At 37.9% G+C, this 26,809-nt stretch overlaps 1 protein-coding gene across 9 annotated transcripts in view; it reads left to right on the top strand.

Moving 5' to 3' along the window:
• The window catches only part of UNC13C (unc-13 homolog C), a 585,940-nt gene that overhangs the window by 515,450 nt on the left and 43,681 nt on the right, over positions 1-26,809 (top strand). For all 9 annotated transcript variants that reach the window (XM_070579899.1, XM_070579965.1, XM_070579933.1 and 6 more), the window contains one exon: positions 12,117-12,264. In XM_070579899.1, coding sequence (XP_070436000.1) covers positions 12,117-12,264 — 148 coding nt within the window. The remainder of the gene's footprint in view (positions 1-12,116; positions 12,265-26,809) is intronic.

Here is a 26,809-nt window from a genome sequence, read left to right as displayed (position 1 = left end):
TTCTTTTTATGTTTTCTATGCTTGTTGAAATGATTTTTCAAAGATCAATCTCCTCTCCCTTATTAAGTGCAAAATTTAATTTAATTTTCTACTGAAATCCCAAAGGCATTCAGTTGTGTACATCAATTTTTCATAGCCAAAGGTTGACCAAAAGTTATTGTAGTGTGGGCTAAATATGGGCAGTTCTCAAAATGTAACTTAGAAAGAAGTTCTTTGTTTTCACATAATTCCTTATATATTTATAGATGTACATTTTATATTTATATGTGAAAGTTTATTAAAGAGTGAACAATTAATTTGCCTCCTAAATTTAAATCATGTCCAATGCTCCATGCTTCACTGGGGGGTGCTTCTATTATCCAGGATGTGTGGACAGTGTAGCAAATAACTATTAGTTACCACAAGCCATTTTTAGAGCCCAGAATAATCTCACTGGATTGAAACAGACGTTACAGTGGTATTTATTAAAAAAGAATTCTACTTGTATAACAATTGGACACCTTCACAAAACCATTACCTCATGGCTTTCGTTTTGCAGTTTCAGCATCTAATAAGAGGCCATCTTTTGCTGCTTCAGTGTCAAAAATTGCGAAATGAAAGCTATGCGGTGAGACTTTTCTGACACTTGGTGGAAACTGGAGTGTATGACTTTAGGGCAGTGAGATTACAGAAACGGAGTTTCTAGAGATGCTGCAAGAGTATTGTCTGGAAGTATGGAAATTTTGCAAAATAATTTTGAGGTAAAAAATAGAAAACATGAAAAAGAAATACAGAAAAAAGGCAAAACTAATTCTTTTAAAAATTATTTTCAAAAATGTGAATGAGATATGATTGACCTTTGGAGTTATAGCAGCACAAATGGCTACATATAGCGAAATGCTAGTAAACAATAACTCTGGAGTACACCATGAAGGGGAAAAAGTAAAAATTTTTAGAATATGAATTCAGCACTTCATGGATTTTATTAGATCAATGTATGACTTTAAGAAAAGGAAAACATCTTCTATGAAAATAGGGATTGGCATTCAATGTGTTAATAGACTTGGCTTCTGTCCTCAACACTAACATTTCTCTAATTCTTCTTGGTGGGGACACATGACCTCTACCTGCAGGCCAAGTTCTGCCCAAACTCTGGGACAATCCTGATCACCCAGCAAATCCCCCTGATGTACATCTTGACAGTTCAACTGTCCCATCCCCCTGTCCAGGTCATTCATGATGATCTTTTAATTCAGCCTCAGCACCAGACATTTGCCTTGCTCTTTAGGAAAAAACTACTGTCTGGTGTCCAAGATCCAGTAAATGGGTCCATGTCCTTATCTCATTCCTCCGGGACCAGTGTCTGACCCTGGTCTTCCTGAGCCTCAGATCCTGAGGTCAGCTACAGGCCCCCTATTTCCCAGTGTCTGTGATGCCAACTCTTTCTCTGGGGTCTCCATGCTACACTTGCTGTGCCTGCTATTAGATTCTCTTGTCCCTGTGGTCTGCCCATCTGACAAGGCCTTCACCTCATATCTGCTTTCAATGGCCCTGTTATCAGTTTGCCAAAGCTGGGATTCCCTTTATCTTGTCTACATCTGAGATTTGCCCAACTGACTATCCCACCAAGCACTAATTTTGATGTTGACTACAAAGGAATTCAGGAGACAGAGAACTAATACTTAAAAAAATTGCAGCCCCAAGAGGTAGCAATTCAATGTCTGCCTGGAGCCCAGCAAAGGGAACACTTGTAAGGCAAGCAGAGACCTCATGAGAAAGATGTCCTTGGACCAAAGCAGCTGATGCTATTCAGGCTAACTCCCAAAGGCTGCCAAAGAGATGACCTTTAATTCCTCTTTGGCTCAATTTAAGAAAATAAGCTGAAAGTGAGAAATGTAGAAGGAGAATGCTATGGAGTTTGTAGACTATAGACTGAAATAGTGTTTTGCATTCTTTCAAGTATGTACATCATCTTGCCTGATCCCTATAAACATCCTGGGTGTTAGTTTTGTCACATTTTATAGATGAAAAAGCAGAGGCTATGCAGATGAAAAAGCAGAGGTAAGTTGTTTGTCTCAGCCTGCAGAGTTGCTAGTAATTGGCAGTGCTGAGAAAGGACTCCAAATTCTAAAATCAGTGTCCTTGCTTCTCTGTCACGTTATTTCACTAAATGTTGACAAAGTGTAGGTAAAATGTAGCAGGCCAAAATGGATCATATTTCTTCCAAGAGATTGCTTCTTTCTAAATTAAAATAACATATTTCCTTTCTTTAAATGACTTTCTAATTATTTAAAAAATATTTTAAATCCTTCAACCTCTGCACAAGCATTGTTAAAAATATTGTCTCTTAAATATTAAAATTTTAATTGGACTGGACTATTTTGTCATACCAGTCACATGTGGTTTCAGTTATAAGTCAAAAGGGTAGAAAAATGCACAGGTAACAGAAATTATAATGATCTGCTACAGCTAGCATGTTTTGGCTTTGAGACACTCCTTTCACCTGCCATCATGCAGCCAAATCAATAGTATTTGAAAATAAAAGTAGAAAAGTGACAGCTATGAGGCAGAGAACCAACAACTTAATCAGTTTGTGCAAGCTAATGGAGCAATCAATAAGGAAATCCTAGTTTGAAAGGGTGCTAGTAGAGACTCTGAGTCCCAGGCTCCTATCTTAGGAAGACTCAGGACTGCTATGGGATCCTCTGAAATGTGGGTTTCTTTCAAAGAGAAACAGTAAACCTTTTTCCAACAGTAGTACTCTTGACCCAAGCATGAATCCCAAGACTTAAGAAAATTCTTAAATCTTGAACAATCCTCAGGTTACTTTCTGATAAAGTTTCAAATACCCAGAAAAAAAGCTGGCTGGTTTTATTTTTCCCATCCTTCCAAATTCCCCTGGAACACTTTTTATTTGAACTTGAACATGACATTCTGCAATGTATGTTGCAGACGTTTTTGATATCATTCAGTGTCGATACAGAGGTTTCTCTAAAAATAATAAACACGTGGATCAGAGCCCTCTAGAAATCTGCGTTTCTTGATATAAAGGAGATAACTGACTAAATATGAATATCTATACAAATATAGCTTAGGAATTTACTTATTGCTTTCTTATTTAATCCTAGATGACACCATTTCTGGTACTCAGGATTCCAGGCAAATAGCAGGATATGTAATGTTATGCCCCTGAGGCTCTTACCCTGACTGAGCTCTTACCCTAACCACTATCCATTATTCACAAGGCAATTTTGGTGGCTGCTTCTCAGCATCTTCTTTTTTTATCATTATAAATATAGTTTTTGCATTATTTAAAATTCAGCTGCTCATGGAAAGAACAAAGTGACCTACCTAGTTTGGAATACTGCAGTTCAAAAATCATTATTTGAGAGCTTACTGTATATAGAAAATACGGTGAGCAATGAAGAGGTTGCTGGAGATAAGAGAGAGCTTGTTCTTGGCTTATGAACAAAACATCTACAATTGATAAAATAAAAGAGTTGTGGACAAAATGCCAGCGAGTGAAGAAGGGGTGATAAATTCTCTGTGGGTATCTAGGGGAAAGCTTCCTGGAGAGGTAAGTTTTGGGGTTTAGAAGATAGATTGGGCAAAAGAAGCAGGAAAGTCATTGCAGGCTTCGAGAAAAGCATAGTGAAATGGGAGAAGGTGTGGGTCAGCCTGAAACTTCAAATAGTTTAGTATAGAGGAACAGATCATTACTGAATTATAGGGACTAAATCAAGAACATTAGATTGGAGCCAAAATGATGAGGCTTAAACACCAAGGTAACGAATCTGAGCTTCAGTTTTTTGGCAAAAGGGAAGGAGTTAGCATATTCAGATCCAAAGTAAAAAAGAGGTCTCCAGTTCTGGTAAAAAATAATTTCTAAAATATCTATCAAATATTTTTTTTTAAAGGTAAACTTCAGTTGTTAAAGGCCTGTTATGATTACATGCAAGTTTGCAGAATGAATTGTCTGCATGGATTTTCCAAAAGTATGATAAAGGTATTGGAAGGAAAAAAAAGTAATGATGAGAAACTGCTACCAAAATAGTATATACAACCAAAAAGTAAATTCTTCCTGCTGACTTGTAGAGAAACTTTAGCATGTTCCCACCAGTCAATAAAAATAGACTGTGAAAGATCTTCAAATATATGTCAAATATAAAGAATTAGAAGAATTTAGAGAGTTTTTATTGGGATTATAAAAATAATGGCTTGCCAAGCATGCAGACAATGTTTATCCTGATTTTTTACTTAGCAGTACCATTTTTTTTTCTCACCATCACAGCCAGGTCTGAAGTGCTTTATTTTTTGCAGTTTCATGAAAAATACAAGAAACAAAAAATCTCTCTGGTTATTCTTCAAGATAATGATACTTCATACATACCTCTTTCCAACCCCCACTCAATTGTAATAATAGTGCTCCCCACCACCCACCCTTATATTAGGGAAGCCGATGTATTACTACATTAGGTTGAAGCCTGTACAAATATCAGAATATGGATATTAATACAAATGTAAATAAAATATTTGATACTATACAGGGAATTATACCACTGGCAATTAGACTATTAGGCAAGTGCATGATTAGGAGAGAGAGAGAAACTAGAGTGTGAAAGTTACTCTCCTCTCCTATGGGAATAATAATGGGATTTAAGGGATTATTGCCAGAAAATTAAATGTTATGACATACAAAACAATTAAAACAGTTCCTGTAATATAGAAATCTCTTCATAAATGCAATTATCTTATCTCCTGAGGATTGGTTTATTTTGAAGGAGCCTCCTTCTGCTGTTAAACCCAGGATCCCACTCTACTGCAACCAGTTTTTTTCTTTCTCCTTTCCTGATAAGCGCTTCATTCTCTCTCAATGAAGCTACCTATTAAATCTAACTTTGCCCCAAGCAACAGTCCATGTCCTTAAGGCCTTAGCCTCAGGGCTTTTGATTTCCTGGGCACAGCATCTTCTCACTATAAGTGCACAAAACATCTAAGATCTTCAGTGTTCCCTGAGACTCCCCTCTGGGAGGTGATGCTGTTCCTTCTCTTAAGGAGTTTTTAGTCCAGATTAAAAAAAATGGAAAAGGCATGTTAAAAATTAAATAATGATACGTGTAAACTTACAATACACCAGTGTAAGAGATGGAACAGGGTAATACAGTTGCTAATTGAGAAGCACAGATAAAAAGTGGTAAGGACTTAGAGTAATGAGCAAACACTATGAACACAAGAGATCAGGAAAATCTGAAGGCGTGGTCTTGAAGGCCTGATGGGAGTTCACAGGCTGGATAGGAAAGACAACAGTCTTTTTTGGAGGGAGATTCATGACTTGAACGTAATCAAGGGGAAAAGATTTCACCATGGAAAGGCACAAGATCAGAGGGCTGGGAGTCAGTGACTAGACCACTCTATGGACTGGACTGGAATAAACTGGAGATTTTCAGGGTTAAGCTGTGTAAAACGAGGTTACAGGAAATGTTTGGATTGAAAGTACAGAGGTCCTTTTGCACCCTCAGTGTATTTTGTAAAAGCGGAGCCGTTGATGGTTTTGAAAATATATGGCATGCCAAAAGTGCCGTTTTAGCAGTAGAAATCTTACAGCTACCATTATTTAATGCATAAGATGATGAGGGCTATCACCAGGGTGGTGCCTTACGAGTAGAAAGTGAAAGACGGATATGAGTGACACAAGTAAAGGAGAGTCACTGGAACTAAAATCAGGGCAAGAGTGAGGGAGGAGCCCGGGGTAATTCAGGTTTCAGCCAAGTGACTGGGAAACCACGGTTCCACTCAGAAAAATGGCAAATCAGGCACGTGCCTGTTTTCTTATTGCCACGTTGGAGTTAGATATGGTGACAGAAACATGGAAATAAATATCTGGTAAACTGCTGAAGACAGGGGCTGGTGCTTAGGAAACAAAGAAGGGCTAGATTTGGGGGAGTTATTCTACCAATTAAGTGTGTCTTCTTACAAGGAGAGAGAACTCTACAGTCCACAAATCTCTTCCAGGTAGAGTAATTCATTTCACTTTTACAACATGATAGTCAGGCAGGGTGAGTATTTCTGCTCCCATTCTACAAAAGAATGAACTGACAATCTATGAGGTTAAATAATATACACAAAAATCACGTTGCATAGAGGAACGATGAAGAATTACATTTTCTAGCATATTTTAAATTAAACAGCAGAGGGCAAAGAGGTGAAGAGGATTCTAAAATCTCAGCAGTGGAAACGTAATGCAACATCTCCCCTCTCCTGCTCATGTAGAGAGATGCCATCCACAGTGTTTTTGGCCCATAGTCAACTGGCCACCACTTAATAATGACTGGTAGTGGAATGTCACTAAACTCACAAGAAGCAGCTTCAATTTTTAAGATGCACTTATTATTAGAAAGGTCATCTTTATATTGAACTAAAATCTGCTTCCATGGTACTTCTAGCTACTCATTGGTTTTCCTTCTGTCCTTTGAAACTACTATAAAATAATTCTATTTCCTTTTCTATGTAACTCTTCAGACATTGAAGAAAACTGTCATGCAGCCTCAAGTTGTCTGCAGCCATTTATTGAATAACATGTCTTGTAGACCTTACAAAATTCTGGTTGTCTACCTTTAGATGCCCTCCACTGTTTTCACATTTCTTATAAATGATGAAGCCTTAATAATGAATTAGGAATGACCCTAATATTTCAGATATGTTCTAACCATCAGAGAATGCTGTTGCTCTATCATACCCTTTGTCTTGACCTGTCTACCTATATTAATGCATGATCAGATTTCATTAGCTTTGATGGCTGCCCTGTCACTTATTAAATCATGTTGAACTTGAGAGCAAATAAAGCTTTATGGCTTTTAAAGTTCTACTGATGTTAAGCCATGTCACCCCCATTCTGTACTCTGCAGTAAACATTTTATCGTGAATACAAGCCTTTTTCTTATCTCTTTGTCATCGCATCCTGTAAATGTTGACCCACCATGCCAGACTGCCAAGACATTTCTGAAGCCAGATTCTGTCATCCAATGTAATAATGTCAAGCTTTGGCTCATCTGCACATTTGAAAAACATGCTCTCTGCCTTTGTCTGTCCAAGTCCATGGTGAAAATATCAGCCAGGAAATGGCCAAGGGAGAGAGAATGTCACCCAGCTGACATCCTTATCCTTCACAGCACTAAACAACCAACTTTTCCACTGTTCTCTAACTGATTGAAAATTCCTTTCTTGGCCAACCCCAGTGGCCTACTGGTTAAGTTCAGCGCACTTCGCTTCAGCAGCCCAGGTTCGGTTCCCAGGTGCAAACCTACACCACTCTGTCAGTGACCATGCTGTGGTGGCAGCCCACATGCAAAAAGAGGAAGATTGGCAGTAGATGTTAGCTCAGTGTGCATCTTCCTCAAAAAAAAACAAAAGACACTTACTTTCTTGAATGAGGAGGAAATGACTTCCTGTCCCAACTTGTTATGTTGCCAACTATTTTCTGCTGATTTGCACCAATCTAAGTAAAGCATCTAAACAGATCAAACTGGAAGTTCCTGGATTATGTTGCAGTTTGCAGAAGAACAAGAAGAAGCTGAATCCCAGGTTTTTTCTGTTTGGAACCAATGGAGAAAAATCCACTTTTTTTCAGGCATAAGGGAAACATCCAGAAGTCTTTAAAACCCCACACTCACAAATTCCCCTCTAGTATATAACTCCCCCCAACACACACCAAATGCTTACTATAATGAGTAAAGATCAACTAGGCTGCACAGAGCTGTTGATAGCGAGTTCTGTTTAATAGCTAAGACATTCACTCCCACACATTAGCCCCAATTTATATTCTTCAAATTCAGGCCTCAGCAAAATACAAATTCTACTCTCCTGTTCCTTCAAGGGCTATTGCAAAGAGTCAAAACTGAATGTGAAATCTCTGAATGCCAAGGTGCAAGCCATAACTGCAGCCCCCTTTCTCTTGGTTATCTGTGCGAGTAGGATAAACATACGGATGCTGTTAGGAGCTGTCCCAGGTTCTGAACCACTGTGTAAAAGGCGTCCGTGAAGCTGCATTTTCATTGAGTTTTTATTTGCATAACTATAGAAATAATTTCCTTCACTCATCGAGTGAGGAGCCCATGGCATGTGTTATTTATCTGTGTTCACTGAACAGAGGGTTTCATTCTTAGCATCTTGCAACTTGTTTTCTCTACTAATATTGTTACCTTTTGTCCTCGGTTTGTCTTTCAATATCTCCTATTACACAGCGCACTCAAAAGACAAAAGCATCAGTTCTGCCTCTACAAATCTCCTACTGTTCACTTACTATCCTGCTAGACCCTCTAGTAGAATGACTCATTGTACCCCATGACTAAAAAGGAGGAAATCAGTTCAGTATCATAACCTAAAACTCTAGGGAGGGCCTTAGGCTCTACTCAGAACAAACTCATATCTTATTTATGTTTTCACTTCATGACTAGTCCCTCACTTCCCAGAGACCTACAAAATAATGCCTTCATGGTAAAAATATGTCTTCCTACAAAATTATTAGAGGAGTTCAAGAATGAATACATAGTTTATACCTTCATAGTGTAACTCTCTTCTTCCATGAAGCCTTCTAGACCCTCAAAAATATCTCAATTATATGAAGTCCAGTCACATTCTTCTATCCGATGGTTTCCTAAGCCATATTCCATGGAACACTTGTGTCCCCAAGCATGTTAATAGATGCCCTATTTGATAGGTGTCCTATGGCCAAGGAATTTTAAGAACCAGATATGTTAATGAAAGATTAGACAGTTTTCTTTACCACAGTGAGTCTCAGAGCCTTTAATATGTTAATGACATTGTGAATCTTTAAAAGCCCAATGTCATCTCTTAACTTCTCTAGGCCCTCTACTACCTAGAGGCAACTTGTGGCTTCCAGGCAGCACAAGTTTGTGGTGAGAAGAGAGTAACAGCAGCAAAGCAGTATATTTTAAACTATACCAAAGAAATCTGAAAACTACAACTACCTTAATTCTTCTTAAGTGCTGGGATTCCCAGAGTTTAGTTTCTCTTCGTTACCTAATAGGATTGTCCTGTTTCTCTAGTCTACTGTAATGAATTATCTAGTGGCTGCTAAAATTTAAAAAAAAATGACAATGCTGATAAGTTGATAAAAACCAAAGTTGTCACTCCTTTAGAAGCCTTTACTAACTCCTTCTCCCAATAGAATTGTTTGCCGCCCTCATTATCTGTATTTTCAAATCATTTTTCTTATACCTGCAGTGTATTATTGGAGTTATTCATTGACATTTTGGTTACATTTGCTACTAGATTATAATTCCTTTGAGAACAACCTCTGGGTCTCTTTCACTTCATATCCTCAGCATCTAGCACAAGGTCTGGCTCATGATACAGGTTTAATAAATATTTATAAGGGACAGAGGGAGAGAGAACAGGCAAGAAGGCAGACCCCACCACTGACGCTACCAGGGTGAGCCAAGGGCCCATGGTCCTATCCTCACAAATTCAACAGTAACAGTGATAATCCTTATGAATGCTGTCACTGTGCTGCTTTATATACACTGTTAAAGAACAGTTTTTAAAAGAGAACATAATAATGACATTCATGCAATTAAAAAACTTGTCAAAAATCTTATTTAACTCATCAATTAATGAGGGAACCAGTAAGCTCTTACAACTGGCTCAAAGGAGAATTCTAAGAACTACACAGGAGGATAAGCAATAAAGAAAGCTGAAATAAATTTACAAATAAAGGCAAAACAGATCAATCCACAGAACAATAATCAGTTGCATCCCATCAGAAATAATTAATTTTCATTTCTATGGGCAAGAGTCATTTACATCATTATCCATTTTCCACAATTTACAGAGTGTTAAAAAGCTCAAAGACAACGAAAAGCAAAGATAACTCAGATGGACATACTAAACAGAACGTGCACAATCTTTTTTGTCCATTTTGAAGTCTTTCACAATTTTTCCTGTCAACTCTTAGCAGTCCCAAGAGATGACAAAACATCATTTTAGCTGCTGCTTCTTCTTGTACTTCTTTTTATTGTAATCTTCCAGCACTTATGCTCAGGTTTGATAAGACTGGCACTTGCCTGAGAAACATTGAGAGAGAGAATGTGTTCCCTTCCAGAGCCACCCCTAACCCCACCCTCACCCCCTAAGCCCCCCTCCCCTTCCTGATTATTTATCCCACTGCTCTTTACAATTAGGGTGAGTTATTTCATCTGATGACTCCTTGGTTCATTATATAAAACAGACCTCCAGAGAGCACCCAACCACTCCTCTAGGAGAGAAAGTCTAGTCCAAGCTAAATTTTCCCCTCTCAATACATCCATTTAATATATTCCACCTTACATATCATACCATGTTTCCTGAAGAAAGGAACTGTCATAGTTTTTTGTACCCGCCAAGACATCTGAAACAATTCTGGACTCATAGTCCTCAATAAATACTTTCTACATGTGAAAATTTTTTAACATTTTAAAATATTTGAACATTTAAAATATGTAAAATAGAAGATCAAGGTGTAGAACAATTTTAAATATTATATCTTTGTCATCTCTTAAAAAGTAAGAAAAGGCTTTTCCCATTTTTATATGCCTCCTCTTCATAACCATAGGTAGCTTTTGGCACAAGTTGTGTTCTTACAGTACTCTCAGCTAGAATCAGTCAATGGAGTTTTAAGTAGTCATAGGTTTTTCTCCTTGCAGTGTCCACATTGTAGCAATCTTTCTTCACATTACATCCCCATTGCCTACTTTCTCTGGCCTGTGCCTTGATTCTTCTCTGCATTGCACTCTTTGAAAGTACACTCAGATGCTTACAAATGCCCAGAATATTTCTCTGTATCTCCCCTTGAATAGGGGAGAAAACTAAGACAATTAACATTTTTCAGTTCATTCAATTATTTTACCTTAAAATTTCTTTGTATGTGTGTGAGGGAGATTGGCCCTGAGATAACATCTGTGCCAATCTTCCTCTATTTTTTGTATGTGGGACACCACCACGGGATACTTTGATGAGCAGTGTGTAGGTCTGGACCTGGGATATGAACCTGTGAACCCCTGGCCGCCGAAGCAGAGCACATGAATTTGACCACTATGCCACCGGGCTGGCCCCTACCTCAGACATTTTTAAGGAGTGGGATAGAGAGATGATACATATCCATTTAAGAGAGGGTATCAGAATCATTTGTTGAGCTTTATCAAAATATGTCATTCTGTAAGAGTCATAGATCACAGTGAGCCAGGTTGCAATAAGTGTGTAGTTTAGCATTGTTGGCACAGGGGGAGAGAGAACAATTTATCTAACCTTAACAGAATTCTACAAATATGTTATCATCTATAAATGGCTGGGGGAAAAATCCTTAGTTTTATCACGTATCTCTGGATATTCTGCCTTCCAAAGTGATGTCTGTGCATACTTGCAGCATGAGAAACGCTAACATTCCTCAATCACAATATTTATTGTCAAAGAGCATATATCTTCTCTATTATCTTACCTATAAATATTGTAATGTTTTGAGTTTGTTGGATGACAATATCAAAAACAAAACAAAAGAAAGACTCTATGTTTTAGTACATTTATCAGCCACAAGGTTCAGGGGTTACTGGGTTTCCAAGGACAACTCTGCATCTTCAGGTTGACAATCTATATAGTGTGTTATTAGAGCATTGGGAACATGAAGCAACTGGCACAGGCCTAGAATCGCAAAGTAGTATCTGAAAAATATGTGACCAGAAGCTACCTCCTTTGTGAAATTTTGACAACTCTGGATATTTTTCTCACGCTCTAGAAATAGAACTTGATGATTGTTGAATTGATAATTGTTATCTAAATCTGTCATTCTATAAGCATTCTGACCACTGCATCTTTATGATCCCATTTGCTTAACTAAAGTTTTGAATGAGAAGAAAAATCTTAAGCCTCAAGAATCTGGGGTCTCTGATGTAAAAAGATATTGAGGGAACCTGACTTACTTGGTAATGACCTAGCAATGGGCACATGGTAGCATTATTTCTTTGTATCTAATTTATTTTGATCATATTGTATTATGCCATTTGATGTTCACTATTCCAGCAATAAAATCTCCCCTCCAATACCTCTTCTAAATGCCTCTGCTTACATTATTTTTTTTTTCTTTCTAGCAATACTTTCATGCAGGAGGAAGTGGCCTCAAGAAGAATTTCTTGGAGAAAAGCCCAGATCTTCAGTCTCTGAGATATGCTCTCAGTCTTTATACCCAAACTACTGATGCCTTGATAAAGAAATTCATAGACACCCAAACCTCACAGAGTAAGTAACATATTGGTTGTGAGAATAAAGTAAACTAAAAACAACTAAAATTAAATTTAAGATTATAAATAGTAATAATTTTAATACAATAAATTAAACCATCAATAAGAATGGAGGATTATGGTTAATAGAAAATTACCAAAATTTTTTAGCGCTCATGGATTATAATTTTATAAATAATTTCAATAACACTAGGATATGCTTAGTATGAAAACTGTACAGAATGGGTGACTCTTGTTGGTGATTCTAACTACATAAAATTTAGTAAAATCTAGTTTTGAATATCCATGACTGTGATATCCTCTTCAATTCGGTACAAAAGTTTCAGTGTTTGCTGGTCTTGGTAACTTCTAAAATATGAGAATAATTCCCCAAATCGTGACTTCAAATATGAAATCTCCTGCTCTGGGGTTTCCAGAAGAGAAATCTCATTTTATCCTAATTTTCTATGAGAAAAATTCTAAGTTTTACTTTGCAACAAGCCAAGACGCAAGTACTTTATTGGAAATTCAGATCTATTTCATGTGGCAAAGTTCCCACCTCATAAGCTTCTAGGATATTACTGTTAAGTAACCTTTCTTTCAAGTTGCTTTTTGATTTATTACATTTTGGTAATTATATGCATGTAAGATCTGGCATTTCTGAGAGATTATTGAAAATGTCATTCTCAGTAAAAAAGAGTCAAATAGAGGCTGAAATTGCACCAGAGAAATAATAAAGACAAATAGGAAGACATTGTCTTCATTCATGAGAGATCCTCAGAAAAGAAAGCATACAGATTTTTTTTTTCCTGTGATGAAAATGCTTCAGACTAGTCTGTTGTTCTTCATGGATATTTTAATTTTTCTAACTATATGAAAGAAAATGCCCGGGTAGATGATAGGCCTGTCTTTAACATTTTGTGCTTTCTGATAGTGCCCAATTAAATGCTACCTATGCTCCTTTTAATGCTGTATGCAAACCCAGTTACATCTTGGGATGGTTGCAGAAAGGAGAAAAGAGGTGAGCTCATGAGGGGTTGTCAAGAGATGCAGAAATATGCAAACATTACTCCCTGAATCCATGATCCCTCAAGGTTTGCTGAACTTCATAAATATGAATGCAATTCTAATATATCATATAGTTTGTAGCTTTATTCCCAGAGAATGTGAGTGTATAAAATCTTTGCTTTGCTTTTATGGGTATACATTTGTGTGTTTACACACACACACACATATGCACATGCAGCCCGTGTTTTAGCATAGATGTCACAACAAAAGACTACATATGGACATCAATTTGGGTATGTGGAATTTGGCACATGTACTTATTTTTGTTGTATGTATTGTATGGCAGCAATAAAAACATATGGGGAGAAAACAAGAGGATCCATAATCCCAGTAACCCCCTGACTTAACAGGACTTATTTCAGTCTTGTTCTCTCTTTTTCTTTTTTACTGCCCTTTTCTGACTTTTTCTGAGTAAACAATTTTTAATTTTTTTTCGCATAACTGAAATTGACAGGATATAGATCTGCAATGGCTTTGCATTTTCTCCAATAGCTACCTTCAACCATACTTTGTGGAAACTATTTCCATCTCCTCCCTACCTACCTCATCATCCTCCCAACTGCCCCCAGCCAGGCATGATCAGGCCCAAAGGACCTGAGTTGTGAAGGGAGCTTGATGAGCCCTTCCCCACCCCTCCCTTACCCTCTCCTAAGATCCTTCTCTGCTTCAGAGTTTTGGGACAGAAACTGAAGGGGAGAAGGGAGATGTCCTTATTGTCCCTTCTATGGTACATCAAAATGCTGGCTTTTCTGGGGGCCCAGTGTTAGGGGCCCTCCTATCTGTTCAGCTTCCTGGTGAGTGGAATCTGCTCCAGGTCCTTTCAGGGACCGCTCAGTGACCACCTCCTGCAGCACATACCATAGCTTCTTGCTCCTTGAATATCTGCTCCTAGTGGCCAGCCTTCTGAAATGGGGTCCCAGCAAGAAGGCTGAAGCCCAACTTCCTCCTGTGGGGTCACTTGAGCTCATACATTCTCTCTTTGTCTTTGGTGATGATGGGGGCTTCACTGTCATTGTTGTCTCTCTACAATTATCCTCTCCACTTATTCAAATAAGCATTTGTACTTCCAAATTGAAGGAAGGGGGATGACAGGAATACTTACTGCCTAATATAACCATTGTTCAATCAAAAGTGGAGGCAAGACAAATTCTCTTCAGTTAATGGATGCAGGATTTCTGAGTTTATATTCATTCCCTCTCTTCTAAGTCTATCACGATCCCATCTCAATATTCATTACCAATGACTGAATAATAAAGTTAGCTAACAACATCATATGCTTTATAAAATAGTGAGAGAAAGGAGAGATAAAATGAAAATTAGCTGAATAATAGAAATGTTTATGACACAACCAAAAAGAAAATATAGTAAAGGATACAATCTTCATCTCTATAGCAGACTCTAGAGTCATGGTTTGTGTTTATGACTTCCAAATGCTCCTGTCCAGTCCATATTCCCTTTGGCTTCAAAGGAACCTTAGCTTCCAGGGTTCTTTAACTGACAGAGAAACAGAAAAGTTGAATTCTCGAGGATCTTACTTATATGGTGCGCTATACTATCCTACTCACACTTGACAATTGACATGTTGAAGGAGATGAAATTGGGCTCCACCTTTGGATTCCTTTGGTACTCTTCCCTGCAGATGAGTGTTTACAGTTAATAGTAGGATCAGCTGTGCCCTTTTTGTACCTGTTATCCTGGTAGCATGAAGAGTCCAAAATGAACAAATGAAGTCTCAGTTTCCAGTGTAAATATTGTTGTAATTATTCAAACAATTTTCTAGGACTTAGCACCAAATACCCATGACTATTTATTATATTTAACTTTTGTTAATCTAACATATTTTGTTAATACAATTTTAAAAGACCATACTGGCATTAAAAGACAAAACTGATGTTTATATTTAAATATAAAATTTGAGGGGCCAGCCCCGTGGCCGAGTGGTTAAGTTCATGCACTCTGCTTCGGCGGCCCAGGGTTTTGCTGGTTTGGATGCTGGGCATGGACATGGCACTGCTCCTTAGGCCACGTTGAGGTGGCATCCCACATGCAACAACTAGAAGGACCCACAGCTAAAATATACAACTATGTACTTGGGGGACTTGGGGGGAAAAAGGAAAAAAAAAAGACTGGCAACTGTTGTTAGCTCAGGTGCCAATCTTTAAATAAATAACTAAATAAGTAGATAAATATAAAATTTGAAATATAAGCTAGTACTGCATAATGCAAACCCCTGCCACTTTCTGCCTGAGGAGCCACAGGAGCATGCTTACCCTCACTCAGTGTAAACTGGGCTGTCAGAGAGTTAATGCCCCAGGGAGCAGCCCTCAACCACGGGAAGTCGGCTGATTAAAAAAACAAAACTTCAGCTTCCTCAGTTGGGACAACTCTGACATGTATTCTATGTGAACTCCAGAGTTCCCCTGTGAGATGGAACTCTGGTCCCCCTCAGAGGGATCGCTTCCCAGGTAGACCATTTACCCTTGATGCTTGTCTCAGCTTCTGCTTCTGGGGGAACGCAAACCCAAGGTCACACTGCTACAAAGTGGGGAGCCAGGTTCTAATTCAGCTAGTCTAGATCTAGCGGAATCTTAACCATTGTGTGCACATCTTTTTTCTTTTTTTCTGAAGAAGAGTCACCCTGAGCTAACATCTGTTGTCAATCTGCCTCTTTTTGCTTGAGGAAGATTGTCCCTGAGCTAACATCTGTGCCAATCTTCCTCTATGTTGTACGTGGGTCACCACCACAGCACAGCCACTGAGAAGTGGTGTAGGTCCATGCTCAGGAATGAACGTGGGCCACCAAAGCAGAGTGCATCGAACTTAACCACTAGGCCATAGGGGCAGTCCCTATGTCTTCTTGATAAAGGCCAAATACCCTCAATGAATATTTCCCCATCACTTGAGCTTTTTCTTTCATGATTTCTTAATACAGAAGTAATTAATGAAATTCAACTTATAAGTAAGAAAACATTATTTGGAAAAACTTTTACATGTTTTATTTACCTTATGATCAGTAAAACACAAAGTGATTTTTTGTCTCCTTAATTTCTAACTCAGACTCTACAGGGAAATTATTGTTTAAAACAACATTAAATCTTTATTCAAGTGTTTAATCCATCTACGTGTGGTGTAAAAGGACTTGGGGTCCTTTAGAAATCTAAGAGTGCTTCTTTTTTTTTTTTTTTTAAAGATTTTTTATTTTTTCCTTTTTCTCCCCAAAGCCCCCCGGTACATAGTTGTGTATTCTTCGTTGTGGGTTCCTCTAGTTGTGGCATGTGGGACGCTGCCTCAGCGAGGTCTGACGAGCAGTGCCATGTCCGCGCCCAGGATTCGAACCGACGAAACACTGGGCCGCCTGCAGCGGAGCGCGCGAACTTAACCACTCGGCCACGGGGCCAGCCCCCTAACAGTGCTTCTTAAAGCATTCATATTTTACTTCTTTTATTCTCATAAAATCTTCCCTTACTCCATTTTCTTCTTTCCTTTTCTCTTGTTAAAATTCTCTTTCTCATCTCTTTCTCTTTTCTGTCTTTTTCCTTGTCTGTGTTTGAAAATTAACTGTAATATTAAATGTAAGGAAAAAAGCAATGACAATTAATGGAATTATTTTTTCACTGTCTTCAAATTGAAAGATATACTTTCCTTTAAAAATATTTTTATTTTCATTGAGCTTCTACATAGTGGGTCTATAAGTATAGAAAAACCTGCTGGATCTTGCTCACTTATTCTCTCTTTACCTCCTCTCCTTTTTCTTTTTTTCCTTTGCTCCTTTCTCTCTCATTTTCACTTTGCTTCCCTCCTTCTTTGTTCTCTTTTTGGCATAGATTTATATGTCATCTTTCACTGGTAGTAAAAACAAAAACAAAAACAAAGGGAAAAACTGCAAGGGATTGAGTCCCATTAGAAATTTATGAACCACAGAGTTCAAATGAGATCTATTGATTTGGAAAAACACTTCTTCTCTCCTCTTTCTATTCCAAATAATGGAAAATAAACGAATCCAAAATGGGTATAGAAGTATTCTTAAGTCATCAAATGAAACTGAGAGTTCAGTTTATGAGAGTAACATGTTTATTATTCTAGCAATATACTACAGTAATAAAACAGCATCTTACTCTGCATTCACTTTACAAATATTTACCAAGCATCATGTCCGAACAAAGTCCCACATAATGAGGCATATATTCAAACCTGAACACAATGTGATGTACATCCAGTTGTTCTAATATGGTGATTCTCAAGCAGAGGTGATTTTGTTTCCCCAGGGACACTTGGCAATATCTGAAGAGCTTTGCTCTCACATTTAGGAATGGTGGTATTGTTACTGGTATCCAATGGGTGGAGATCAGGGAAGCTGCTAAATATCCTACAGTGCACAGGACAGCTTCCTAAAACAAGAATTTATCTGGTTCCAAATAGCAAAAGCGCCCAGGTTGGGACACCCTGCCCTAATACTAGACTGAAAAGTGAGAAGTGATATAACATGGGTCATGTTAGAAGAGGAGGACATTTGGCTTGAGAGGATAGGAAAGGCAGAAGCTTCAGTGGGCAAACTGTGTCATAAAGTGGTAGAAAGAGAAAAGTGTTCTGGATGCAGAAACTGTCCAGGAAAGCATATACTTGTAGTCTTAATTTTAAAATCCTAATATTTCAAGCACATCCACAGTATATTTTTATTAGGAAAACGATGTCTATTTTGCTTTTAAAACAAAATTCACCACATCACCTCCTATTTTTGAGCAATAGATATAGTTAAAAGTGCCTTAAATTTCCCTACACTATTAAAATATACTTAGATACTGTGGTAGGTTTATGTAACACTATTAGAAATTATTTTAATATTTGTAGTAATTATTATATATTCTTACTCTTAAAGGTTGGCCCAATGGTTTAAATTGAGTAGTTAGCTTGAAAAATTGTGCTCTTTTTCTTGTTGTTGTTTCTCAAGGATATGTTGCTTACAGTTGTAGAAGCTGGTACAAAATTCATTTCTTGCATCTTGATTACAATATTCATCATCAAAAAAAAAAAAAATGCTTTTCTAACAACCTTTTCATTGTACCCAGGGCTCTTTGACTACATCACACAGTAGCAGACAGTGAAAATGTATAAAACTTTAACATATTAAATTGATTTTTTTTTCAGTGAATAACACAATATGCAATGAGACATAGAATGAGTAATTGCTGAGCTATCCTGTGTTGTGCTCTGTTTCCTTACCTCAGCAGTTTAATAAAGGGAGAAACTGAATCTCAAAAGCTTTATAGACAAAAGGGATATTTTCGTGTCTAAGTTACAACTGGCTCATAAAGAAAAAACAGATTCTACATTTAATGACTATGTCAGTCAATTAAAATATATGATATGAAATTTTTTATTCTATGATCTGTCCTCTTTTTAACTTGTTATGAGCAACATTTTTGAGTCCCTGCTTATTTGGAGTTTCTTAAAATTTAAATCAGAACCTTTCAACCCTTTTAATGACTTGTTTCCTGCTAAAGTGGAGTATAATGTATTCTAATTTGAAATGGAAATCAGATAGCTAATGATTCACATTTTGGAATCTATGAATACACTTCAATACATTCATTGTATAGAAAGCATTAACTATATCTAATAATGTTCATCAAACTATAGAAGATATGTCCTTTCTGAAATGGTTCACTGTGAAAGGGTCTCTTCTTATCAGAAATGTAGGAGAATTTAACATTAATAATAGTTAGTTGGCAGAAGACTAGCATCAAAAGAAATTCACTTTGGAGCCAAAGTCCACAGCTGAAATTTCAACTGGATGCCACTTATGGGGGAAAATGCTGAGGAATGTGTTCAGCATACATGGGGAAGTAACATTAAAATCCACTTGGCCATCTTCAATTTAATACTAATTTGAAAGCACAGTCAGAAGTGGTTTCTCATGCTAGCTGATAAGCCTTTGAGATATAACCAGAAATCCAGAATCCCATCCAACAGATCTATGCCCCTGTCTTATCTCTGGGACAGTGGGATTCAACTAGCTAGCACTGCCTTCCAAGACAAGAGGTTAGCATTTCTTAGAGGGACAAGTGGAAAAATGGAGAATTTATGAAGTTTGGCCTTTAAAACGTTCCAGTTGGTCTGATGACATTCAAAGCTGTGTGAGGCTCTCCAGTGCAGTCAAAAAGCTATACACAAATAACTCTAATAAGAGTGGTGATGTCATATGGTTCTGAGTACATTGAATCCTTTCCCAAAGTAGAAATGGCAAGTGTTAAGTAAGGTTACAGTAATGCTGAGCAATACTGGGCAGCAAGCAAGTTGTCTACCACTGTGCTATTCCTCTCAATAATTCTGCAAGGCCAGTAACATTATCCCACTACTCAGGTTAAGAAATGGAGTCACAAACAGATTAAGAAATGTTCTAAAGTCATGTAGATAAGTGGCAGAGACAATGCCCTTCCCACTATCTCGCGCTTATTTTAATCAGCAAAGAAATCAGAATGTATTATTATTATTTCCTACAGCTCATGCTTTCCTCTCCCTAGTTTTGAATAATCAAGTTTACTTCATCCTCTTTACTTTTCATTTTAGTAGAACTAAATCTCCCTTCTGTTCAGGAGATAATCTTTAGTTAGTTTGTGTGTGTTGGCAACAAACTCTATCCCCAAACTTCTAACTTCTTCCTTGGCTTGCCAGTTTCCTCATTCTGGCCCCTATTAACTGGGCAAGCTCAGTAGCATCATGGTTCTTAAACCATCCAAAATTACCCTTACTTGAGATTCTATCTGTTTGTTATTGATATCCTCACTGATATGAAGGAAAATCCTTATGGCTTTGCTAGGTTTTTCTTCCATGCTGATTCTCTTTCATTTCGGTCATCAAAAATTAGCATGTTAAAATTCCCAAGTCAAATCTCAGAATAATTCTCTTTGGAGGAGGAAAAACATTACATTTTAATGTCTGAGCTGTGCAGAATGAACTAAAGAGTATATTAGCTTTTCACTCAGGGGGATTATTTTCATTACACTCTGGTCAGGGCATCAAAATCCCAGATCCCACTTTCTCATAATGCAGTTTATCTTGCCCAGCATCTCATCTTTCTGGAAACCTGAAGTTAAATTGAGACAACTTGGTATAATTGGTGAAATCATTTGCAAAATTTAAGAGTCCTCACAGCACAGCATAAGCAGATGTGTGTTGTATGTCATGCAATGGGAAAATTATCATTCTTGGTGCACTAATATAAGTATATATATTTCTAGGTTAGAACAGGTGTGCTTTCATTATTGTTTAATTCATTTTTTGGTATGAATAGTTGAGAGATTTTTTTTTATAACACTACCCTTTTAAATCAACAAGCATGTGTGTGAGGTGTGTCTTTTCATTTCCTGATCGGGTGAGAACCAGTTCTTATTCCAAGGCCATGCCCAATATCAGTGGTATTAGAATCCTGTTTTCTGAATTAAAGTGGTCTCTGTTACTTGCCTCTCAAAGGCTAACATTGGTTTAAATAATTCTGAAAGTAATGTATATATTTTTCTAAAATTAAACAAAAAATTTTAAAATTAAAGTTATTTTGTTTCTAAAACAAGTAAAAGAAAAAGACACTGGACATTTGGCATTATATTCAAAGATCTAATTAATAACTACTCGCGATTGCGATTTACTACAGTTTATAGGCATCCTCAAATATCGTTTTCTCACTTGAGTCTCAGAACAACCCTGCAAAGTCAGACAGAGGTCTTTAGATTATCGGTCTGATATTCTACACTGCCTCTGCATGCTCTTTTGAGACGGTCATTTCACCCAAGAGCAATAGATGCCATTGAAGTGATTAGAGCAAGGGTGCAGTGTGGGCAAAAGACTGAAGGGAGACAAGACAGAAGCAGGCAGAGAGGCTGGAGGCTGGGCTGCTGGGAACAGCGATGGAAAGATGTGGGCAGATTCCAGATGTAATTCAGCAGTACAATAGGCAAGGGCTAGTGAAATGAATCTTGTTAAATTAATAAAGATTTAGGATAAGAAATTTCTATGACAGGATTCTCAAATAAAGCAACATTTACTTCTGTGTGGTGAAATTATGGTGGATTTTTTCTCTGCCTGCTTCTAATTTCCTGAACTTTCAAATTATCCAAAGTTTCCAAGTATTTCTTTTTGAATCATAATTTTCTTTTAAAAAGAAATATGGAGAACACATTTTGCTGTGCAAAGTAAATGAGTTTGATTGAATAACAACATATAATTAATTTAAAGTGGTAGACTTTGAAGACTTCCAGGGCCTTGAATATAAATCTGTGGGCTGGAATAAACAGCCCAATTAAACTTTTTCCTAAGGACTCAAAGGATCTCAGAATTGTTCTGTGAGTAGGAAAATTGTCCCAATGAAAGCTGTGCACACACACACACACTATTTTTACACACATATATACATTATATGTGTATATGTAATTTAATAATTTATAAATCTTATTTTATGAAATTTACCAGAGTGATTGGGCAATGCATTCACTAAAATTAATCAAAGGCTAAATCAATGATAAGACAGGTATTTTAAAAATTGTTTAATATTTTCTTATGGGTAACTATAATACCCTTTATATTTTTGTTACTGCTGTTATTTTTGTTTTAGGTCTGATTAGAAAGAAAAACAGAGGTTAGAATCAGTTGTTCGGGAATTTTATGGAAATGCTGACAAACTGAGATGTCAGAAAAACATTCTTCAAATCACTGAGTCAAGAAAGCAAAATGCAATACAATTTCCCTAGACTCACTGAGCCATAACGTCTGTTTTAATGCACTGAGAACATGTTTTGTGACTAATGACGTCAGTGGCATTAATTGAAAACTGCAAACTATTGCCTTACAACCTCCATATGCCCTTTTTAACTAACTTCCAAGAAAAGATATGGGATGTTTTCTCCTTCAGTTATCCCTTGGCACTAGAATTTAAGTCTTGTTATTAAGCCTTTGATTTATCTTAGAAAAAGAAATATGAAGTGCGTTAAGTGGCATGGAAATAGTAAATCTAAGTCCTTAAAGCTTGGAAGCCAAGCTTGTATAAACCTCTAGCGTAAAGGTCTCTGGGGCAAGAATTTGATGTGTTGGTTAAGACAAGGAGTGGGGAACCATGCAGTCATGGCCTAAGCATCTGCTTTACCTCTGCCTGGCTATATGACCTTGAGATAAGACATTTAACCTCGCTAAGCCTCAATTTTCCCATCTGTAAAATGTTAGCATAATAATTCCTAAGTCCATTGGGTTGCTGGGAGAATCACAAGTGGTAATGCATGTGAAGCACTTAGCACACAGCAATTTCTCAATGAATATTAATTCTTAATTGATAATAATTATTATTCTTAGGTGTATGTCTAAAAGGTAACTTTCTTCTACAAATATGAAAAAAGAGGAACTCTCGTGGGTGCAGCTCTCTAAGCAAGGAAACCAATGATCAGGTGCTCCCCTGTGAGCTGTGCCTCCACATTACCAAGAGACCCTCAGAGTGATTGAGAAACCTAAGACACTGACACCTGAAGGATTCACACCTGCATTTCTATGAACTACTTCTCCATACTTGCCATGCTTGTCAAATAATCACATATTTGTTGAACCCTTGCTATGCACAAAGCATGATGCTGGGTATGAGACATGGGATAAATTCTCTGCTCCAAGGAGCTTCCAATGAAGCCAAAACAACTATATAAAGGGAATAACAATCATCAGGGTATCTTAGGCTAAATACCAAATGAATCTAAACACCAGATGAAACCTAAGGGCTTTCAGAAGATGGAGAAAATCCTGTGGGCAGGAGAGTTGGGAGGCTTCAGAGAAGAAGCGTGGTTCAAGGTGGGCCTTGAAGGATTCACCTAAGCTTTGTGAGTTGCAACTCAGGGGAGGAGAAGAGCAAGGCACAGAGGCCAAGTTGACCAGGAGACTCGTTAGGGAGAACTAGAGGAAGTGCTTTCCAAAGTGTAGTCTCGAGAGCAGCAGCATCAGGATCTCCTGATGTGTCAGTCAGCTGAGACCACTGTTAACAGAAAACCATAGACTAGGTGGCTTAAACAACAGAAAATTATTTCCTCACAGTTCTGGAGGCTGAAAGTACCAACCAATTCAGTTTCCGGTGAGAGCCTTCTTCCTGACTTGTAGATGGCTGCATCTCATGGTGTCTTCACAAAGTGCAGAGAGCAAGTGAGCTCTCTGGTGTCTCTTCTTATAAGGACACTAATGTTATTGGGTCAGGACTCCACTCTTATGACCTCACTTAACCTTAACTACTTCCTTCGAGGCCCCATCTCCAAATACAGTCCCATTGGAAGTTAGGGCTTCAATATATGAATTTGGGGGGGACACAAGTATTTGGTCAATTAACCCCTGGGGACTTATTAGGAATGCAAAGTCTTGGGCCATCCCCCCAAACCTATTGAGTTAGAAACTCCAGGAGAAGGGCCCCAAAATCTGTGTTTTAACCAGCCCTCACTAGAGTAAAAAGCACGTAGGGAGGAGTGAATGGAGGGGAGATGAAAGAAGGAGATTGTGACCAGAGCTTAGAGAGCTTTGAATGTCAGGCCCGGGAGTGTGGAGATTGATCTGCAGTCAGTGGGAGGACCCAAAGGAGGGGGGGTCAAACAGGTTAACGGAAAGCCCTCATGCTATGCTGTGTGTTTTGCACAGGAAGGAAGGAGAAAAACCTTTTGGAAAACAGTTTTGTGTTGAAATATTCACAGTCTAAAAATAGTAATAGCAGGAATGGATAAGAAGGGATGAATATGAGGAATAGCACGAAGGAAAAATCTACAGGTCATTATAAGAAAAGCGAGCAAAGGTACTTAGGTACCTTGTAGATCCCTGCAAGCTACTACTAACCAAAACATGGAAGTGTAGATGGGATGCTGTTTTGAGGCAAAAGATAAACTCAGTTTTATTTATTTCTGTCAGTGTTAAGAGCAGGACATGCAAGTGACTACATGCGCTGGGCAGATGGGAGATGTAGTTAAGAGAGCAGTCAGTTCTGACACTACATTTAGGAGGTGATTACAGAATCCCGGGGAGTGCAAGCTCTGAGAAAGGCACACAGCAAGGGAGGATCAGCGAAGTCACTGAGCAAGCCCCCATTCAAGGGAGAGGAGTGGCCTGGAAATAGAGGATGAAGATCAGGGCAGGGTAAATAGCGCCATTTAAACACTTTTGCTACTATCACCTCAAAAGGTCTCTAACTGAGTCTGAGCATGTCTGAAGGGGCATGTTTGTGACTCATTGTGAGTCCTCTGGGTAAATCATTGTGCTTGTGAATAGGGCCAACTAAGAAACCTATGAATCACAACCATCATTGGACGTAATTAGGCGACAGTAGCCTGGCACATTGTTAAACAGGGTAATGGCCTTCTGCAGCATCTGAAGGACCTAAGGATGTTGGCCCTTTATATGTATTTTTAAAATGTGTCACCTCATTTAGGGTCCCTGTCACAGTAAACTTGTGTTTCTCAAAATTTAGTGCACTTTAGAATCCCTCAGAGGGCTTGCTAAAACACAGCTTTCTGGACCCCACTCTTAGAGTTTCTGATTCATTAGGTCTGGGGTAGAGTCTAATAATTTGCATGGTAACAAGTCCCCAGGAGCCACTGAAGTTGCTGGTCCAGGAACCACACTTTGAAAACCATTGTTAAGCCTTACACAGAGGCACTCCATAATGAGGGCCACCTTAGCTAACTCAGGGCAACTTGTTGGCTGCAAACTATCATTGTTGGCAATTTTTTTAGAAATGTGTCTCCAGGCTGAAACCTCTACATAAAAGGAGCACTCGAAAAGCGTAAGAGAGCAAACTATGGAGTCAATAAAAATGTTCTTTTCCAAATGAAAGCATGTGATTTATAGCCTCAAAGGAAGATCTTTATGTAGACTGCACCCAAAAGACAAAAAACTGAAAGCTAAAATAAAGGAAGGCCTTTATGAAAGGAAAACAAAACCACTTTCATGCTTGCCAAAGTTGACGTTCAGCCCCACATATTTTCCTCATGTTCTCATATTTTAGCTTTCACTTAAAATAACACTACCTTTTTACATACAATAGAAGAACTAGAAACTTGATTCCTGCCTGTCATTCCAAATAAAAGGGTTATTTTCAATTATTTTCAATTTAGTTTTTGTTCATGAACAATATTATGTAAATGATTTAAAAGCCAGTTTCTGTGGGAAAGCTTGGCTGTTTACATATATGTTTGTAATGTAAAATTTTTATGATAGATTTAGAACACATTAGATCCATTCCAGCTCTAAATTGCATTGCTATCTTGTAGTATGCAGCTATGCCTCGTTTCATTTTATTTTCCACTTGAAGTCATTTCATTCCCTTGGTTTACAAACACCTTGAATTCTCTTTAACTGAAAAGGCAAGGTAATTTGATAGAGCATGCCCCCTGGCAATGATAACCTCCGAGGCAGAACCAAATTAAACAGAGCAAAACTATAAGCAACATGTCCTACATCATTAAAGACAGGAAACAAAATGATGTTGAAAGGCAGGAAAGCCACTAGGAAGAAATTCAAAAGAGTGGAAGAACAGACAGATATACGAGAAATGGAGAAGAAGAAAGTCAATTTTCTCTTAGAGTAAGCCGATTTGGAAATTGCCAGCCCTAGTGGTCTACTGGTTAAGATTCAGCACTCTTCCACCATGGCCTGAGTTTGTTTCCTGGTCTGGGAACCACATCACCCATCAATCAGTTGTCATACTGTGGCAGCTGTGTGTTGCTTTGATGCTGAAAGCTATGCTACCAGTACTTCACATACCAGCAAGGTCACATGGTGGACAGGTTTCAGTAAAGCTTCCAGACTAAGATGGACTAGGAAGAAGGATCTGGTCATCCATTTCCAAAACAATTGGCCATGAAAACCTCAGAGGGGATGGCTCAAAAAGACCTGGCAGGGTTCTTCTCTGCTGTACACAGTTGCTAGGAATCAGAGTTGACTTGGCAGCACTAACAAAACAATTTGGAATTAGCAGACAAATGTTATAGTTATTTAAATGGCAAGATTAGTGAATCCTAGACAAACATTATGATCCAAATGTCCGTTATACAGAGCACATCTGTGTGTTTTACTTGATCCTCTCAGTGGCCCTACAAAGAACACAAGACTATACCCATTTTCAGATGAGGAGACAGGGATTCAGGGTGAGATTGGGTGACTTGTAAGAGTCACATCAATATTAAGTGGTGGAACTGTGCTCAAATCCAAATTCTTCCAGCTATAAACATGGGACATTTTCCACTAACCAGTAAACCAAAGCTTATCAGAGAGCTAATTTTTCTAAACATTTAGAGTGATGCTATGGACCTGTGAGTAAAACCAATTTTGATTTATAGTCAGTATTCCTTGTCATCAGCCTACCATTGATTATCTGATACGAGCAGTGGAATTAGGACGTAATAAAGTCTAATAGAACCTCTTATTATTTGTGTGGATATAATAATAACAGAGATGCAGAATTATAGATATTAATTCAATTCAACAGATATTTATAT

The sequence above is a fragment of the Equus przewalskii genome, chromosome 1, assembly GCF_037783145.1.
Source record: "Equus przewalskii isolate Varuska chromosome 1, EquPr2, whole genome shotgun sequence".
NCBI lineage: Eukaryota > Metazoa > Chordata > Mammalia > Perissodactyla > Equidae > Equus > Equus przewalskii.
This window is presented reverse-complemented; position numbering and strand designations above follow the sequence as displayed.